Source organism: Hyposmocoma kahamanoa, unplaced genomic scaffold, assembly GCF_003589595.1.
Source record: "Hyposmocoma kahamanoa isolate Upper Pololo Valley unplaced genomic scaffold, ASM358959v1 81, whole genome shotgun sequence".
Taxonomy (NCBI): domain Eukaryota; kingdom Metazoa; phylum Arthropoda; class Insecta; order Lepidoptera; family Cosmopterigidae; genus Hyposmocoma; species Hyposmocoma kahamanoa.
Genome location: NW_020654080.1, coordinates 10,486,710 through 10,508,479, shown reverse-complemented (window position 1 = coordinate 10,508,479; position 21,770 = coordinate 10,486,710). Strand labels below are relative to the sequence as shown.

General features: G+C 34.8%; 1 protein-coding gene across 3 annotated transcripts in view; it reads right to left on the bottom strand.

The window, feature by feature from the left end:
* The window catches only part of LOC113234181 (glycogen-binding subunit 76A), an 89,473-nt gene that overhangs the window by 20,650 nt on the left and 47,053 nt on the right, over window positions 1–21,770 (bottom strand). Inside the window, exon 1 of one of the 3 annotated variants that reach the window (XM_026469466.1) lies at window positions 13,108–13,509. The exons of the other annotated variants lie outside the window; for them this stretch is intronic. Within the exon in view, the coding sequence (XP_026325251.1) occupies window positions 13,108–13,194 (87 nt within the window). The 5' untranslated portion in view covers window positions 13,195–13,509. Of the gene's footprint in view, window positions 1–13,107; window positions 13,510–21,770 lie in introns of those variants that run through there. 3 annotated transcript variants of the gene reach the window in all.

The following is a 21,770-nucleotide window of genomic DNA, read 5'->3' as shown; positions in this document are numbered from 1 at the left end:
TTTAAACTAACAAAATACATATTTCAAACAATTCCAATACATGCATTATGCGTATAATGGAACACTTGGAATACCTCCAGCTTGAGAGACGGTAGGTCAAACTATTAAAGCTACCACGGTTTTATTTCTAGGGAAATGGTAAATGTGTACAAAAATAAAAATGTTTGTTATAGTTTTTAGGTTTTCGCGATTGTTACACATTGAAGTGAAACTATTTCTCGGATCTAAATCGCGTAGGTGTATTGTTTTTCAAACAAATCACCGTTTCGGGCCATTGAACGTTCTAAGTTAGCCGTCACCATGCATTTAGATATGAAACAATAGTTTAATTTTCAATAAAAAGACCTCTTTTCTTTTAACATAGTGAAAGTGAAATAATACATATAATGTATGTAATCAAACTTCTTCAAACCAGTCAAAAACCTGGGCGACCGTATCAAACACGACTTTGTTTGCAAACAAGAATAGAATTGAACACCGTGTACAATCGAATACTACAATGGCACTCGACTCATTGGTCGGTGTTTCATTAGCCAAACATCTCTTTAATAACTTAAACAATGTGGACTCGGTATTGCGAATCAACCTGTAGGCATAATGTAGCGGTATAGTTGTTGAAAAAAGACCTTTAAAGTAAAAAAGACCTTTAAAGTATGTCCGAAATACGAGATAACCGTAGCAGCCTAAAGAATATTTAAATCCAGAAACAAAAATATTATTATCTCCTACGGGAATTATCACACTTATCAATGGAATCGGCTTGAGCCGAACAGAAACATTTTTTTTTTTTTGCTTTTGCACTTCTCGTGCTCTAAAAGTATGTCAATATAGCGTTAAGAAGCGGGAGTAAAGTGCATCCTTTAATCTCTAAAATAAAAAGTACCTAATTTTTTAATTTACTTCAAGTGAACAAGCGAAAACTACAGAGTTTTGGTTCGTAATTTTGTTGTAGAGCGAAAACGATTGAAATATTTTTTTTCTCGCAATCAAAGTGAAAAGTTAAGTTTTCACGTCTAGATTAAAAGCCAATATAAAACCTCGGAGTAATAGATAGCCTCGCTAAGGCTCGGGTATTTAACCACGTCGGGTATACATTGGCTCGTTTTAGTCCCTCTATAAAAAATATACTATACGCCCATGCGTCTGTGTCGAGTCGCAAAGGCGTCTCTTTCGCTCTTATTGCATGGATATAAAGCCATTTCTGACTCATAAAAGCCGAATATTTTAATTTCAAATGTAAGCGGGTAATACGAATTAAAATCTATTATTACTCATTCGAGAAGGATTATATTCCAAATAGAAATACTAACTAGGAACTCAACGGTTTATTCCAATGTGTAAGTAACATTTCTATCGCATTAGACTTTATGTGGTCTGAGCATGAGACATAAAAAATATGTATTAGAATTATTTATACTTCTAATTGGTTATGTGAAAAGTGGTCAAATTTGAAAATAGAATTGAAATTCATTGGTAAATTAAACCGACACTGGAAGGTCATCATGCACTTGGAAAATATTAGAGGAGAGACTTAAAGTATTTTTATTGAGAACTAAAATTATAACTCTAACTTAATGTGTTCTGTGGAAAACTAGTAAGTTTCAGTTCCATTATAACAAATCAAAATAAGAATTAGAATATTTAAAAAAAAAAAATGCTTTTATAATATTTTCCAAAAGTACGTCAAACGTTTTACCTTTTCCGCGTAGAAATAGATAACGTTTTCAGAAATATGACACGATATCGTCGGGGATAGTGCAATTACGCGTAACTAGCATTTGATTATGAGCCTCCATTTCGGTAATTTAGTCGCCAAATCAAATTCGCGTAAATGTCGTGGCAACCAAATTAGCATGATTTACGGGAATCTATTTCATGAGCCGTAGACAACATAAATTAATGCATACTGTGCAAAAATGGAAGTCGTAACCATTGAAGTAACAAAGTAATAACGTTAAATCCCTCTCCTGGGAAATTTGGTTTGGTGCACATACGCGCCTTTTATCAATACTATGAACGCGGATTTGTACTATCTCTTATTATAATGTCTATTTCTTATTATAATGTGCCAGACGATCACACCAATGGGCATTGTTCAAATTTTTGACTTATGCATAATTTTTTTTTTTGCATTTTTGCTTTGCATTACACACGGACAAAACCATTATAAAGTCACTGATGACGTCATTGAATGTTAAATAAAAGTCAATACTATTTTTTGAAAAATATAAATAATCTCAACGTAATATTGACAAATACATAGAAAATATAAATCAGCAACCTTATTCCTCGAAATGGAGTTTGAAATAGAGACTGAAAAAAAATGAACAATGCCCATTGCCTTGCCTAAAACTACGGAATGCCCTATACTATGAGTATCAGAGCAAAGGAATTCACTTTGAGGACTGCACAGCACACCTAGACCAGAAATGTTCGTTCCTCAAATTTGTCCGGGAGGAGGATGATCCAGCGCCTAGTCTGTGCAAATTGTTGGGGTCACCGAGGTCGTAAGGCTTATGTCATTAAAAAGACTGGTGTTAATTGAGATATCAAATAACTAATACAAAATTCATTATTAGCACGTTCATGTCACTAGGTTGAGGCAATATTTGTTTAAAGTCAAAACGCTATTGTATCTAATATGTTACATTCTTCAAATTATCTTTTAAGAATTTTTGCAATTTATCTAGGTGTCTAACAGCACTGGCAGTCGTGCTGTGATTACGGATTATCACAGCCACTTGGCATTAATATCCCAAAATATCGAAAGTGATCCCTACTGCCCCCAGAGGGCGTTGAAGAGTCCTAGAGGGGGAGGCGGTGGTAGGGGCCTCAGAAGCAATCAAGGGCGTTGATGCTGTCCTGGCGGTGCTACCGCATTTGAGAAAAAAAAATCTGAATTATCTAAATGCTATATAATTTTTATTAATATATATATTTTTTTCCCAGTGATTTTTGTGTTAATTTATAAAATACGTTTTCAATTATTTTTTGGGATTTTTTGGGAACCTATGCATTAAAACACATTACATACACAACACACGCCAAATTATTATTTATTATAGCTACCCCATCTCACCTATTCTACACATACACTCGCATTTGTATCTTTTGATTTTCACTTGCTTATTAATTTTGTTATTGGTTTATTTTATATTTGAGAGTAAATTTTATTCAATTAAAATAGATATTAAAAAAATCAAAACACTTTGAAGATCAGATCTAGGCTACATCAGTAGGTACCAGAGACCACACGTAGATACTAATTTAAAAAATTGGCATTTATAACAGGTTTCGTTAAAAAATTTTTAGCCTAAAAAATCCCGCCCTGTATCGTGTCTGGGGGGCTACTCTCGATCTCCGTCCGACATCCGTCCGAAACAATTACTGTCAAATAAGTAATATTCGACAAAATTAAAAGACAAGTATCCAGTATGAAGCTTCATTCGCATCACGCGTCTTTTCATTTGGTCAAGTATTGCTTATTTGGCAGTAATTGTTTCGGACGGATGTCGGACGGAGATCGAGAGTAGACCCCCTGGCTCAAAAGTTACCATTATTCTGACAGCATAGACTCGCTGGATGGCAATAGACACTTTGTTGAACCAACAACAACTGAGAACTAAGACTGCAGCACCTATCCCTGAGGCGACCCACTGTTTAGATAAGTTTCGTATTTTATCTTTTTCTACGTTTACTTGGACAGAGCATTTTTGTCATTTATCCGACTTTACCGAAAACCAGCGTAAGAGCGATGCCATACGATGCGTTGCGTTGGCCTGAGCGGTGACACTGTGTCGTACTACATGTAAATAAGAACTACATGCCACATGTTGGGTTGAAACGGTGCGCGGTGACGAATAAGGTGTAGGAGATGAAGCTAGGAGAGGTTCTGCGATGCGTCAGTAAGCGGCGCGTTACGTTGCGACATCGCATTGCGTTACGACGTGACGCACCGGGGCAGCGCCCGTGTGGCACCGCCCTAATGAGGAGTTTCCAACGTTTCATTACAAAAAGTCGCAAGATTACTTTTGTTATCATTTTATACCGTATTAACCAAAGTCTCCAAATACGCTATTTTTCTGTGTTTCTTTCCTTCACCGCCTTAATGTACTTTTAAATATTTCTTTTACTTAGAAAATCATGTAGCGTACTATCGTAATAGATTCATATTTTTCTGACGCAACTGTCTAGTTAATAAAGCATAAAATTTGTTTTATAGTCAATTTATTTTCGTTCTATGATTTATTAGTTTTCAGTCCAAGGCATGCGTGTGTTGGTTACCGTATGATGTAACGTATACTGGTTTTACATGTAAACACAAGGGCAGACGCCCTTGATAAACTACTTGAGACAACTTCCCTAAGATAAAATGAGAACTCCTCTAAATGAAAACACATTAACGTTATTACGATGCTTTGGTGTCAAATGCCGACCGGTTTGTTAGTAATCATCATTCAAATCATCATCATCAATTAAATGCAAAGTTATTGTAGGCCAAAAAAATACGTAATACGTAAATTACTTAGGAATGAAACTATTTTTCCGGATTTAAATCGCGTATATTTGTTTTTTCAAACAAACCGACGTTTCGGGCCCTTTACAGGTCCCATGGTCACGGTTGATGGGACCTGTAAAGGGCCCGAAACGTCGGTTTGTTTGAAAAAACAAATATACGCGATTTAAATCCGGAAAAATAGTTTCATTCCTATGTATAACAATCGCGAAAACCTAAGAACTCGATACGTAAATTACTTCTTATGGTTATCGGTATGTGGTGTAAAATTACAGACACATGGGACGTATCTACTTATGTCTCAGGGTGACGGGCGCAGTGGCAGTGCCCCTCAGATCTATGCGATTTAAAGTTCTAAGTGGCACAGGAACTGCTAAGGACAGGCGTAGGTATAGCTTAACATTAGGCGCACTTGTTCGTCCCATCACTTGACTTTATAAAAAAAATTAATACACTTTTTGTTATTGGTACTCAAACCCTCAGATTCCCATTGGGGTAGGCAGAGACTATCGATCGCCACTTAGCACAGTCCTGACAAACCTTTTAACTTACATTCATCAATCTTTTATACATGCCCGCATAGGTGATAATAACTCAGTACGCACTCCAGTCTTTTTAAGAATTATCTCGAATGTTCTTCGTGGCCGTTCTCTTCCAATGATGAGTACGTTTCAAATTTAATTGCAATATTCGCAGGTATTATGCTCGTTTTAGTATTTTCGATACATTAACATGTTCCCATGTAAAATTTTGAATTTGGGTTTACGATTCTTTACGTAGGAGGGATCTGCTTCTTCCGTATCAATATGAAGAGACAGAAGATTTAATTTTAGTTTAGAGCTATCAAATTACCTTAGCTTAAGAACCGAATCCCTTAAAAAATAACATTAAATATTATTATCCTTTATGAGATAATAGATAATAAGGGCGTGAGATAGGCGTCAATTTGAGCTAACGCAAACTCGACTTAAATTTAAATTTAGTGCATCTGCTTCTTAGTAAAATAAAGGACCATTTTATTTAGAGCTGTCAATTTAGTCGACGCCTACCTAGACTAATTTAAAACATAAACGTATTTGATTAACGATAAAATTCAAAATAAGCTGTTGGGTAGTCCTACCTAAAATAGAATCTCGTATCATTTTTTTACTGATAAAGACAGAGACAGATACACTGAACTTAAAGGAAGTCAACGTTACATGACATCGTGTCGACCGTAAGTACTTATCTACAGTTTTTTTTTGTATTCCACTGCAAGATAATTTGTTTGATGACGATCTCGGGGGCCAATGGTTTGTACTGTGGGCGTTGAACGAGAAGGTCCCGTACTCGATTCCCGAAACGAACATTTCTAAAATGATTCTGATTTGGGTGTTTTGTTGAATTACGTTGCTCTCTTACTAATAGTAAATGGAAACTTTTTTCTTATCATATCTATTGGCACTGTAGGTCTATTGGCACTATTGTACCCCAGGGAGTCTACTCCCCTTTTTCATCCGACATCCCAAACAATCAAACAAATCAAAAGACGAATGATGCGAATGAAGCTTCATAGTTGGCATTGTTTTTCGATTTGGACGAGTTATTTGACAGTAATTGTTTTGGACGGATGTCGGATGGAGAACGGAAGTAGATAGACCCCCTGCCACACCCACCGACGGCAAAATAATATATATACATAGTTATTATTTATTTCATTTAGTTAATCAGTTATTGAGAAATTATTTCACAACAATAAGAAATTAACCCAGACAGTTTAGTGATTTCAAAGATTACGTGGTAACATTCATATGTATTCAATTTTATTCTGTGTTTTTATTGTTCATAGGAAAAAAATAATTTATGACACTATAACCAAACAAAAACACATCCATTCATAATTTATGAGTTATCTGTCACCCCTGTGTCAACGAGATGATAATAAATTGTCTTCTATTTTTGGTTCTCATTATTAAACTAACTTTCTCACATGTTTTCGTTAAGCGTTTCGTTAGATAATCCATAAAAAAAAATAACCTTGAGAGTGTCTGTTGACGAACAGCCTGACCAAAATTCTTAAATTTTTATCAAAATTGATTAATTAATTAGTATCTAGAACACCGTCAACAGATTATAAAACTCAAGAAGATAAAAAGTTCCCCTTTACTAAAATTCTATACTTATTGTCTTTATGACGTTCTAGTTCCAAAAAAATTTTATTTTCGTGGTGCATCATACAACAAACAGATATGATTAAGAAGTCAATGATGTATATATCTACAATGTATACATATCTCTGATATGCGCTGGTATCAATGCTAAGAACACGTGTCACACATACGAATGTGTTAACCAACAATTTTAAGATTAAAGACAATGATAATGACGATCATGAATATGCATTTTATATTAAGATTCTATATGAATTCATTCATATACAACCTTCCAACCATAATATTCATACAACAACAAAAAAAAATCATTCAATATTTTATATACCAGAGCCTCCAGTGAAAAAGGGAATAACTTAAAATCGACACTTTTCAGGAGAGGCAAAAAACCATACTTTTATTGCTTATTGGTTGTTTGCATTTATTATTAGTACTTTTTAGTAAGATATAAAATCGTTAAATGAATAAAACGATAAGTTTTCAGTTGCGAAATATTTAATAACCAATAGCAACACGGTATAGTCCAGTAGTACAGTGGAACACACAGAAAGCTCAGATATGCCTATATGTACGCTGTGGAATAAGGCAATAGTGGCTTTTAATCATATATTTCCCAGTCATTATGGAACAATACGAAAAATGTCTTTATGTAAAAATATGTCTGTAGTTATTCGTTAAATTTGCATGTACTTTTTGAGTTGAGAGCACTTGTACCTTTAGACTCAAAAATGCCCGATAACTAAAATTATGCCTTTACAAACAGTGAGTTGTGCCATAAAAAAACGATATTAGGAGACTGCTAGAGAGATGGCCTTTTTGAAAGTTATGTATTGAGACACGCTGAAGCCAATGGTGCAATAAAAACAAAAGGGAATAACTCGTCTTATTCCGTTTCTCACTGGAGGCACTGATATAATATAACATCACAGAACAGAAAATAAATACATAAGAAAGATATTCCATTCATTCGTTAATCTTATCGTTACAAATCTACACAGATAAAAAAAATAGTATTTAAAAGACAAAATTTCTCGCTATTAAAAAACAGTTGCATAAAATGTAGATCTTTAATCATATTACCTACGTGATAGATAAGTCATTACAAACAAACATAAATCGTCATCGAACCATTAATTATACTCTTACATAAAAGGTCAAGTATAATAATTGCAAACAACATGATATCACTGCTTTTCAAGAGTACTGACCCGATTCAGAAAATAGTTCCTTTTGCGACTTATGGTACTGTGATTTGTTCAAATAGTGCTAATTTTGGTTGTGAATAGCAAACTGATTTCGTTGGTTAAGATAATCGCATGACAACGATGAGATGGTCTGTGATATCATTTCAAAATTTTAAATTTCAGGTTAAATGTATAAAAAAATATAAATTTATATGGACATCCATAAAATTTTAACGTATTACTAGTTATTGCTTAAGGTAGGTTATTACTAGGTGTACGCTCCGCATATTAATAGCTTTAACATTTTTGTCCCTATCACTCAATTGATTTTTTTTCTATTAGTTTTTTAGGTATTCTGTTTCGTATATTTTGTGGAAATGTCTTTTTATTTATTATTTTATATGTCGCTTTAGTAGCAGTAGAGCTCCTTGTGAAAGTTCGTGGTACGTATTGCTCCGCCAAGTTATAATGTGAGCATTACTGCGTTTCCGCGTTGAAGTATATACATATAGGGGTGCTGGTGAAATTGCAGGCACATGGGACTTTTTAAATTATGTTTCAGGCTGACGGCCGAAGTGGCAGTGCCCCGTTGTGATTAAAATCTTTGAAACTGCTATGGACAGGCGTGTCGCTTACCACCAGGTGCACGATTTCGTCCTGTCACTCATTATTATTAAAAAAATCTCAATTTTTTTAAACCACTTTCTTGATTAAATAGATGTTTTTGAGATAGGCCGCTATTCTAGAAAGCTATCGATGTGTTGTATATCTTTTCATACATAATATAATAACTAAATGATATTTGTAAACGAAAACTCGTGTAGTGACGTCATCTGTTGTCTATTTATGCAGCGTGTCACACATTTTATCTCTGCGTAGTAACAGTGCACTTTGGCAATAGTGAGAAAAATGTATGGAACGCAAAGTATTTTATTTGATCTGTTTGACACACCGACGCCGTATGAGACTATTTTTAGTCCTATCCTAAACAAATATAAGGAACCAATGTTTAAAAGTTTTACTTTACCATCATGATATTCAATTATTTTTCGTGCAATTACTCCACTAGTTTGTTATAATTATTAATACAAAGACCAACCACAAAGAAACATTCATTCGATCCGGCTGGATTCGAACCAGCGCCTTCACCATACCGTAGTTGACGCTATCCCAACTGAGCTACGGAACGAACCATAATATTTATTTTTATCTGTGTAAGTGCAATATGTATATTAAATTCGTATTTAGTAAGCATTTGTTACGCCCGCAATTAATTATTATGTTTAAGTTATATCCTGTAATCCGGAGGTTGCCTGGAAGAAAGTGCTATCTAGCAATAAGTGGGCCTATTGCACGTGTGTATTTTTTGGGATGTATTTGTTCTAAAGTGCAATAAAGTATATTTGTATTGTAAATACTTGTTGTAGAAGATTCAAAGAATTTATTCGGGGCTGCCTCTTTGATTGCACAAGTGGCTAGCATTCTTTTCCCAATTGATAACAATATTTGCGAAACCATCAAATAATATACAAAGTACAGAGTACTGTAACTTTTTTATCTAAGCCAGAGCTTTTTTATCTATCCATTAAAACCCTAAAATAACATAAATTATCGAGAATTATTTCAATGTGTAAAACCAAATGCCGTAAGTATTCAATTACATAACTACCCCAATAAACAGGATACCTTGCAGTGCTTATAGTTTTATATTTACGTAGGTTTATGCAACACGCACTATCATTAATATGCAATCTACCACTATAAGTTAGAACTGGCTCCCAGTCGTTGATTGTCCTGTAAGTAATAACACGATACCTTTATAGCGGCATGACCAATAAATTTGTCTTAAAACCAACTTACACCTACAGCTGAAGCGTTAAATGAGACGTTGCTTAGGTCGCCTCAAGGGGTGCAACGCAAGGTCTTCTTGCATCAATACAATGGTAACGTGCCCAAAAAAATATTTAAAATAAGTGATAGAAAGATTGAACAAATTTAAAGAAAAATTTTTAGATTCGGCTGGATTTAAACCAACGATGTTTTAGAATAGAATACAATTTATTGCAACCATGCTATATGTATAACAGTTGTTACCAGTAAGTAATAATAACACATCGTCATCATCTAGTTTGTATTATAATAACCTTTAAAATTAATACCGCCATTGAAATGTATGTTTGAATTAGGTAAATTATTATAAATATGGATCTATATATATATATATATATATATAGAGATCATATTGTTAGAGATCACTATTCTGTATGAATTCTGAGACTGAATAATATGCGTCTTGTATAAGAAATGGTCTTTGGTTTGGAAGTGTGTGTTTTCGATTAGTGGACTGTAGTAGTTCTGGTCTTGATATAAGCACAATTTTACTTAGAGAAACTTCAATAATTCCGCTATGACAAAAGTTAGTTTACACACGTTTTACTTCAGAGATAAAACCAGAGATCACATTGTAAAAACCATATATTATAAAAAATAATAATTTTGTTTAGCCGTAAACACAGTGAATGAATATCTTTTTGTTTTATTTTTTATATTGTTAGGTATTTTGTTATAAATTTGAATATTAGAGACCTTTTCGGTACTGGGAGAATTTGTTTAATTCAAACAGATCAAGATTATTACGCAGGCTATATGGGTGAAAATGTCGCTGATTCCAGTCCAGACGGATCGAACCAATTATTTTTGAATTTGTTTGATCTTGAAACAATAACAACAAATTAGTGGACTATTTTCATAACAACTCATAAAATAAATAACATTAAAAATATTTTTCTATAACGTCTCATTACATCCTATTATAGCCCAAATTTGAATGCAAAAATATGCCTTTAAATAAAAATAATATTCTAAAGGCACACCCATAGTACGGAATTTATTCAACTTCAGTAATAAATTGGTATTGCGGTAAGTTAGGAATGCAACCTGAAACAGCCAGGGCTGCATAGCCGGAGCATGCAACAGACCTGATCCACACGGCTATTGATAGTACCTGATCTGTTTTATTGCAGACCAACCATGCGTTTCAATTTCAAGAGTCGATTAAAGTACTATAAAAAGCTTACGATTTATCGACTTTGTATTTTAGTGCTTTTGTAATTTATTGAATAAAAATGCTTTTTTATTTCCTAATATTTTTAACATTTTATGTTGAGACAATATTAGCTGGGTTAGAATACAGGGCGTTTTCAATAAAAATTACGTCATTAGGTTTATATTAATTTTTATAAATTAAATAAAATTTAGATTTACATAAATTAAATATGTTAAATAAAAAACAAACAACTGACAATAGGACTTATATCTTTTACCATTGCGTGATTTTTAGCATTCTACAGCAGCGTTTGTAAAACATGTAAATTTCAAAATATGGATTTAAGGTCCTTTACCTCTCACATAAAGAATTTATCACAGTATACTACTTTGCGTGATTGCGGAATTGTAGAAGCCGTAGTTATGTTTTTAACCGATTTCAAAAAAAAGAGGAGTTATCAATTCGACAGTATGTTTTTTTATGTATGTTACGCGATAACTCTGGCATTTGTTAACGGATTTTGATGTGGTTTTTTTTTGTTGGAAAGAGGGTACCTCGGCAGTGGTCCCATTTAGATGAATCCGATTTCGCAGCTCTTTCCGGTAACCGATTTCAATAAAACTTGGAGAGTAAATGTGAGAGTAGATGTAATTCTACGAACTTTTGATGTCATTTTTTTAGTACCCTGTAGTGAGATTATTATTAAAACATGTTTTGTGTCATTAAAATGTGTAAGGTATAGTCAAGCAAATGTTTCTCAAAGGAAGCATACTACTCTCCTTGTCATAACGACGCATTTGAAAAATGTCAGTTACGCTAATTTTGTTTAACAATAAAACTGAAACTAAATAAAAAATAAAAAGTAAATATAATAAAGTAAGTAAGTAAGTAAGTATATATATATATATATATATATATATATATATATATATATATACATATATGCTGATTCAGATTATGCTAATAACTCAATTTCGCAAAAAAATTCGATTACGCTAATTATTATGGTAAGGACGGCAGTATAGAAACCAACCCTTGTTTTCAACATGGCAGAATGTCTTTTTTCAAGTTGAGTAAGTGCATATGTAACGAAGAATAAAAATGCTCGCAATCTTATTTAAATACAATTAATTTAGGTGTTTTTTTTTTAAATGCACACACTCATAACCCCGCACTATGGAAACCCTGTCCGGGGCTTACATCTCGTAAAACTAGAACCGTCTAGATATCCAATCTAAGTTCTAGGAATCTCATTTTGTCTAAGAGTGATCTAGACAGGGTTAACAAACTGACATAAAACTCGCAGTCGTGTGTTCTCATGTTTCATTTGTTGTCACCTTTGTTGATATAACATTATTCAATGGCTTTTGTGTTGTGTACGTTATTGTGATCATATAATAGTAATAATGTGTCATGAGATGGTGAGCAAGATCAGAATAGACAACAAACGAAAAGATAATAAACTTCAAGTAGTACACGTAGAGGGGCAGAGAGAGAGGGTCGCTCTGGAATTACGAAATTATTTAAAATAAGGAACAAAATTCAAAACCTAATATTGATAATACGTATACACTCATTGCCCCGCACTGGGGAACCCTGTGTCGCGGGTGCCATGGACACACTCATACAATACCACAATTTACACCCTAACTCACGAGAAATATAAATGTAGGCCATACAAATATTTCTTCCAGCACGAGAATCGAACTAAAAAATAACCGGACGAACCACGAAGGCAGTTATTATTCGGGAAGTGGATACTACAGAAAGAGAAGAAAATCAGTGCCAGCAACAAACTATTAATTATGCATACATTCAATAAAATATACTAGTGAAATTACCGATTACTGTTAAATGGAGTGCGACTTAGTGATAACAGGATTATCGTTTAAAATTGACTTAGGCCGGCCGGCGCCTGGCTTTCCTCACATCATAATGCCTATGAATCTAACACGACCAAGCAATTAACTGAAGCCAATTGATTAGCATTATTGAATAATTAAACGCATTATGGTTTAATTAACTTTTCACACTCAAACGATGAAACTTTCTCGGTTTTACATGACATTGCGAAATTTTCGTTCATCGATGATGAGTGCATTGGACATTGATTCACATCAATTGTAATAACAAAAACTGTACCTACAGGGTCAACGAGGTGCCCTTAAATTAGTAAATGGTGCCAAGGGCAAGTTGATAAAATTTAATCACCTTTTTAATCAGCGCAGGTATCTGCTCCAATGAAACTTCAAATTCAGAAGAACTCATATCTGTCTTAGGTGCACACAATTGTTCCATCTACACTGTTGACAGCTGGCTTAACGTCTAAACGCTCCACTTATATGTTGTATAATAACGATGTAGTATATTTACTTATTGATACATTTATTAAAATTAATGAAGACACCAAAGATAACTAACTGTCACTCGATTACGGCGTGTATTTCACGTTAAAATCTTTTTTCTCAAGATTATTTTCAAAAGTACAATTTTGGTTCGCGCGTTTATTTACGAGATTTGTTTTATAAATTGGGGGTAGATAAAAGAAGATAAAGTCGGAAGCGTGTGCGCGGCCACCCGAGCGCCTGCGCATGGTACGAATGAGCCGCAGCGAACGGGCGCGGGCGCAGGCGTCACGCCGCACACAGCACCAATTTCAGACATTATTATACAGACACTAATGTTCTACTTAATTGTGTTTTGTTTTTAAGCGCTAAGTAGTGTATCCCGATAATCCGGCGATATAGCGATAACGATTAATTGCTTCACATATTTCCTTCAAATATATAAATAAACAGCACGCTGGCGCTGCGTGTTGAGCACGCGCTGTTCGTGTGATGCCTTGGCGCTCTCCGCTACAACATTGAGACGCGAACGGAATAGTTGACGAAACACACATTTGACCCAAAAAAATTAATACTACAAGTATTGTGAAATCGTAAAAATATTGAACAATTTCTTGTTAAGAAATATTCTGCAAACACTACAAAAATATAATGATTTTTGTTTAACGCTATAGTATTATCTCTAGATTATAATTTTTTTCAATTTAATAAAAAAAAAGAATTATACTATTATACTATAATATACATTAATATAAAGTAAGTAATAATAGTAGAGCTTCTTGTGAAAGAGTTCGTCTAGACAAGTACAACCACCAAACCTATTTCGGCCGCTAGGCATTGCCAAGACTTGTCAACTTTATGTCTTGGGGTGAGGGGCTGTAGTTGCAGCGTCCTTTAGATCTTTGCTATTAAAGCAATGGGTAGGCGTGTCGTTTACCACCAAGCGCACGACCCGTTCGTCCAGTCAGTTGATAACATAAAAATAGAAAGATTAAAATAAGTAAACAGGTAAATATAGGAAGAAACACGTTATATAATATAAAAAGATAATGTTTTCAACCATTGATGTACAAAATATGTCCTCATCGAAATGTATTAAAAACAATGTAAAATGTTTTCACTGTCTTTGAATATTACACGTTTCTCAATTTACGTTGATAATATTATGTATTTTTTAGAATAAAAAATCTTCCATTTTGCCTCAGAATAAAGATACTTAAAAACATGTTCTTATAAAATGATTTATAATTATAACACAATAGAAGTTATGAAGTATTTGCTCGCTGTCTTTTCACTTTGCGTCGTATTGATGTCCTCTATCAGAAATAGCGTGTGACAAAAGTTGTAATACCTGTCACGGCGGCGGCGACTACGGCGCATGGCTTTCCCAACAGCAGTGTTTATGACAGACGGAGTGTATTTTTAGAGTGGAGTGCAATGCTCTCAACCTACCCTAAATGGTTTCCAAGGAGATCAGTGATAGTTGTCTGAATATTTATTTTCCATAAACACTTTTAGTAAATACAATTATAATAAACAAAAAATTCTGTTGACTCTCGGATATCCATTATTACTTTCGCTACCCAATTTATTAATGAAACAATTTATCTGTCACATGTCAAGTTATAATGGCGCTAGTGGGAGAGATTCTAGGTACGTTCTGCAGGTAAGGTAACACCCACGACTTATCTTATGCAATTAATCTTAAACTGTGTTACTGCTTAATTATACACCAGGAAGTTAATCTAGGAGATTATGAACGGTAACATCGAAATTTATTATATAATTAAATTATTAGTAGGCGACAATTTTAAAATAACAAAATAAAAAAGCTAATTTTCTTTTTATCTTAGTGTATTTTTGGCAAATACTTTATAAAATCTGGTACTAGGTTAAATGACAAAATAGTCTTGACAGCACCCTCTACCTAGAGTTTAAAATTAAATACGTGAGATTTATTTCCTTAAGGCATTCAATGAAATTTCTGGCACAAACAAGAATATGGAATAATTACATAAATCATATAAATGTAAAAATATGAGAACGTCGATCAGTCTCATATATAAGAAATCGCTGCATTTTCGACACCGATATTAATACTATTAATAAGCTATAGATATCTAATTCTATGTCACAATGATGAATGGTTCCCAGTGAGACCCGTAGGCGCATTGCTGTGAAGCTTACAAAACATTTATTTTAAGAAGACCCTTGACGTTTTAGTGAATAATTTCTGCTATTATTCTTCAGTACCCGCATTGAAGTTAACCAATGACACGAGGGTTTTTTGTTCGCAATCGACTAGGGTCGGTCTCGCTATCTCTTTCTCGTCTCAAAAATTATGCAACAAAACTACTTTGGACCTGGCTTATTGGTAATAAGTGTGATGTAGTAATTCTGCTTATCTCAGATAATTAATGCTCATATTTTTGTAAATATTCATCCAACTACTCTGCAACAATACCTTTTACCCCGAATGGTTTTTATCAACTTTTTTCAGATTAATAATAATCAAAACCCACTACACACTAACAACTGTCGGAGCTCTTTGTATAGTGGCGATAATATGGCATTAGAAAGGGCCGGATGTATCCCTAAAAATATTCATAGAATTTTAATCTTTCAAAAGCCGGTTTTTATCAGTTTGCTCCGGTTCTGGTCACAATAGAATCACGTTTCAAAGTCTTATGCCATCTACAATAAGAATACTCGACATGACTTTGTATTGTGGAACTGATGCACTACTCTACAGCCTTAAAAATAATTTAAGCTGATCAACTTTTACATTTATTGCACTTATACATAGGGCGCACTATAAGTTTCCGGAACTGGCCACTTACATAAACAATACCAAAAAAGTAATTACAAAATTTGAAAATGTTTGGCTGTAGAATACAGTTTGTTTCATCTGACTGGCACTTGTTTTTAAGTTGTGGCGTCATTTTACAAATTGGTTGTCTACTCCAACTAATCCATGGTGATGATTTAACTCGTGAAAACTTTCGTAGTTTGATTTTCTACGACATTAAGTGTAATTCAACAGCTCAGCGGAGCTTCGCTTTTGGCGGTGAAGTACCATACAAGACGACTATTTGTAGCTGGTTTGTAGAATTAAAACGCGATCGTGTGAATCTCAGTGACGTATTTCGTGATCGTCGCCCGTCCACTGCTGTGAACAACAAACACATCGATGCTGTTCGCCGTACGATCCAAACAGACAGGCATGTGACATACCATGAGATTCGGGCATCTTTAGGCATAGGCATGAGTCATGTACAATCAATACTACACAAACATCTGGGTGTGAAAAAACCGTGCTCTCGGTGGAACCCACACAATTTGACTGAGGCTCAAAAAACGGATCGCTTCACTTGGTGCAATACCATGCTTACCAGATTCAACGAAGGGGCGTCAAATTTGGTGTAGGACATAGTGATAGGTGACGAAATATGGATTTATAGTTACGATCCCAAAACAAAGCAACAATCGAGCGTATGGCGAGATGAGCCGAAACCAATCAAAGTGGCGCGCATGCAAAGTGCATCTAAGCGGATGATTGGTTCTTTTTTTAATAAAACTGGACACGTGGGTACTATTGCTTTGGAGAATCGTTGTACCGTGAATAATGATTGGTACACGATCATTTGTTTGCCGGAAGCTATTGACAAACTCCGTAAAAATAACCGTAAACGCCTTATCATCTTGCACCACGATAATGCCAGTTCTCACACGGCCAGACAGATAAATGAATTTTTGAAGGTGAATAACGTTGACCTTATGAGCAATCCCGCGTACAGTCCCGACCTGGCACCATGTGACTTTTGTTTATTTCCAAAAATTAAGAACCAGCTACGCGATCAACGATTTTCATCACCTGAAGAGGCTGCCAAAGAGTAAGAAAAATATGTTTCAGAGATTGTCACGGAGGAGTGGCATAAATGTTTTCAAAATTGGTTCATTCTTATGAAAAAGTGCATTAACGCTAACGGAGAATATTTTGAGAAACAATAAATTCATTTCTGACCATTTATAGTATTTTTTTCTTATTAATTCCGGAAACTTATGTAGCGCCTCATGTAGACGATATTTTTTAAACGTGTGAATTTGTTGAAAAAACAATCTATATAAGCTTTGGAGGTGTGGAGACAGGGGAGGGAGGCCTTTATCCAGCAGTGGGATAGTGTAGTCTTTAAAAAAACATTATTCGGTAGGTACGTGAAAGTGAAATTAATTTTGAAGGTAAGTGAAATTCACTTACTTGGCGCTGCTACACTTCTGAACGCGCTGGACCGTTATCGTAGATAAACACCAGTCGAAAACGCGAGAAATGCATAATTGTGCCATTATAAACTGCAAAAGCACCATTACTGGGTAAACGGGTAAACAGGGACGTTTCCTTCCACGGGCAAGTGATTTTGTAATCAAAAGATGCATAACTTATTTTAAAAACAATTATTTTGGTTTTGTATAAATTTCGAGAAAACAAATATGCAACCGTGTGTATGCCTAGTGATTTGCACATTGCGGCTTTCATTTGGTGCGATATATTTGTGGTCCTTTGCTAATACGCCTTTGAATATCGAACGAACGCACTTTTGTATAATGTATTGAGTTTCGTGGTACGGCCGCTTGTACATTTTTTGCCAAATTTAACTAGGCAACACTGTTCTCGATTTTGATCGATTTTGAAAACAAAGGGACGAAAATTATTATGACCGTAGCAATATTATAAAAATATTCTGTAAGTCTTTTGTTATAACGTTTGGTTTTTTTTCAGTTTTATAATATCTATTATCAGTAGTACTTGTAATTTCGATAATATTTGCTGCACGTTGCCTCGAATGTTCGGACATCCGACATATAGTGAGCAAATACTTACATACATCGGGGGATACTAATACAAAAAAATATATAATGCAAATAATTAACACTGCGCTGTCTTTACAAAAACCTGGAGTTGGTCATACATATGAGTTCGTTGCTTTCGGGGACGAAGGTGGTCTAGTTTATCCCACCTAAGATGCTATCCAAATATGCATATTAGGAGAGTTAGAAATCCGAGAAATAATAAACAAATCACAAAAATTTCACAGGAGGCCGTCATTAAGTAAACCTCTACTGATTAATAAGATTTTGCCATATTTTGTCCGCAGTAACATTTTCATTTGTCTTGCCATTCATCAATTTGATCAATTAAAAATTGTTTGTTTTGACGTTGTTTGGAAATGTAAAAATTAAACACTAAATTAAGTATAAGTTAAAAATGTTAAATGTGCATTTATAGCTATGGAAGAGCGGTGCCTCCTCACACAGGTTTGATAAACTTAATTGGAGGTACCATCCACTGTTAATGTAAAATTAATTGTAAAGTAAATTAATAATATTACTGAAATAAATATTTATTTATTATTATTTTTATAAATACCAACAGAAACCATCTAGCAAATTTAATTAAGGCAGTCACAAGTTCACATATTGATATGCGTTTTCATTATTTAAGTTAATCGATAAGATCTTCTATTACAAAAAGATGTTATATAACAAACTCATTTTATTGGAAGGACAATAATTTTAATATTTGAAGTCGATTAAAAATTTAAATCTTAATTTTTTTTAAGTAATCAACATTTAATTTAAATAAGTAAAATAAAAGACTTAACTATCGCATTCTAGTATTTTTCTACTATATTAATATTACGACTTTTTGTAATCAACAAATACTTGAACAAAAATGATTCCATTTAGAATCGATTAATTGAATGGAATACGCGTGTTTACGCGTATTTCGTTCATTCAATCGATTTAGAGCAAGCGGAAGGAGGTTTCCATCACTAAATAGTTCTTGTGACGTCATAGTGGGTCCACAAAGTGTGGTTCGCTTGGTTTTCATACAAATTGCTGTACTTGCGGCATCTATCTTAATATATGTCTGTGGGTAGGTAAATCCTAATTCCTATAAAACGTGTCATATCAAAACGTTACAAGTCACAATCTGTGTTTTATAAGGACATCGCACCAAAAATGTTTCATCTGTTGTCAAGATAAATCAAACGTATCAGTTTTTGAAATATAAATAATAGCCTATTTTGCGCCTTATAACATGTAAACTTAAACTTTCGCGTTGCATTGTACTAACATTTGAAAATGGGAATAAACGCGTTTAAACACTAATAGGTATATTCCCATGTTGAAACACTAATCACTTTATGTTAGCTTGATATCTTTAAATAAAAGATTTTTTTTTAAAACGATAAATTTATCGCAGTTTTTATTCAAATTGGCGTTTCTAACTTTTTTAATAACATCAAGTGACGTGACGAACATGTCGTGTGTCTGGTTATAAGTTCATAACAGTTGCAGAGCCACTCAGAGCTTAAAAGCTGCTAATAGATTGACTGCATGTTTGCAGTTAATACGTGAAGTTGTAATTACTTCATGCAGCCGAGACCATGACTGCATAAAGTTGATAACGACTTCACGCATTAACTGCATGCAGTCGATGCATGTCGCATCGATGCGGTCGACAGCATTAACTGCAAACAAGTAGTTAATGTGTTAGCAGCCTAACTCACTGAGATCTGAGGGGCACTGCCGCTGCGACTGTCACCCTGAGACATAAGTTGGCAAATCCCATGTGCCTGTAATTCCACCAGCACCCTTGCTATTCAAAACCGGAATAATGCAGTAATGCTCATATTTGTGCTTGGAGGCAGAAATAGGTAAAGTGGCAGTACTTCCCTGGACGAACTCTTTCACAAGGAGCACTACTGCTACTAAAATAAAATTATAATAGTATTACAGGCTATTGGTTTGATTCGATGGTACTTACAACTGGCAATTAACACCCAATCCTAACTACTTCAGAATTCACGCTATCTTTCTACTAACTTAGACTTTGCAAGCACGAAACGCGACCCTTACTTGCATTCCAATAGCCATAGAGCACAACTGAAACTGCTTATACAAGTTTCTAGGCACAATCAATTCAAACGTCTAGACGATACCAAAAGACTGGAATCCAACCTCAATACCGACTATCAATACGAACATTTAAATTGAACTTATTTGCATTGCTCTTTTACAGCACTCAATTTATCAAGACATTTTAATACACCCGCAATGTACATAAAACATAAGGGACGGTGTATTTTCTCTGATAGCGAAATAGATCTGCCCACGCATTGGCTTTACGACTTTAACGAGTGGTATCTTTGGTCTGTTAACTTGTAGGTGTCACGCAACGATATCTATCTGCGGTATTATGGAATGTGTTCCCGGTAGTGTTGTAAAAAACTCGAGTTCGGGACTCTTCTATTTTAGATGGCGAGTTTAATCACAAGACTTGACTCATATAGACAGACTCTGCTTCATAATGTATTACGAGCCCATCGACTTACGAATGGACTCAAGTTCGACATTGGTGCTCGAGTTTATTGTGCGCTCGAGTCTGTTTATGTAACGAATCGCAGTCAAGTCTCGCAAGTACCTGATGCGGCATTACCTGCATACAACAGAAAGTATAGATGCAGAATAGTTGAGCTCAGACGCAAAATAGATACATATGAACGGTTTGTGACCTTGATTGCAATTTGTCAACTGTGTACTTGTTTTTGTGATTAGAGTGTACATTTATGAAGAAAGATTCGAAGTTTGTAAACAACCAATTTGAATTTTACGCAGACGAATTCGTCGACAATAAATAGTAATTGCTCAGTAAAACTGAACCCTGCTTATCGTACCCAAGACTTTGTTGAGTAGAAGACGTTTCCAGTCGAGTTTTAGTAGCGGTAGAGCTCCTTGTGAAAGAGTTCGTCCAGGGAAGTACTGCCACCTTACCTATTTCTGTCGCAAAGCAGTATTACGTTCCGGTTTAGAGGAGTAAGGGTGCTGGTTAAATTACAGGCATACGTGACTTGTCAACTTGTGTTCCAGGGTGATGGGCTGAGTGGCAATGCTCCTAAGATCTTTCCGATTTAAAGCTCTGAGCGGTACTGCAATTGGTATAGTTAGGCGTGTCGCTTGCCACCAGACGTACGACTTGTTCGTTCCATCACTTGGTATTATAAAAAAGAAAGAGTTTTCGAACTCGATTTATGTTCAAAATTCGAGTTAGGTTTACTTTAAGTTGCAGTAGAGTTTCTTGTGAAAGGATTCGTCCAGGGAAGTACTGTCACCTTACCTATTTCTGCCGCCAAGTCAATGTATGTCTCAGGGTGATGGGCACAGTGGCAGTAGCCCTCAGATCTTTGCGAGTTTAAGCTGTGTGGCACTGCAACTGTTATGGACAGGCGTGTAGCTTACCATCAATAGGCGCACGACTTGTTCGTCCCGTCACTTGATACAATAAAAAAACTTTTCGAGTTCTTTCTAGAATAGACGCCGTCCTCCAGTGACTCACGCTCGATTCAACTATGAGCTTGTGAGTGATTTAGGTCACCTAGCAGTGCAAAATTGAGTAGAGTTTATAAATGTAGACTCATGGACTTGAGTTTTTTTACAACACTAGTTCCCTGTTTGTTACCAGTGAGT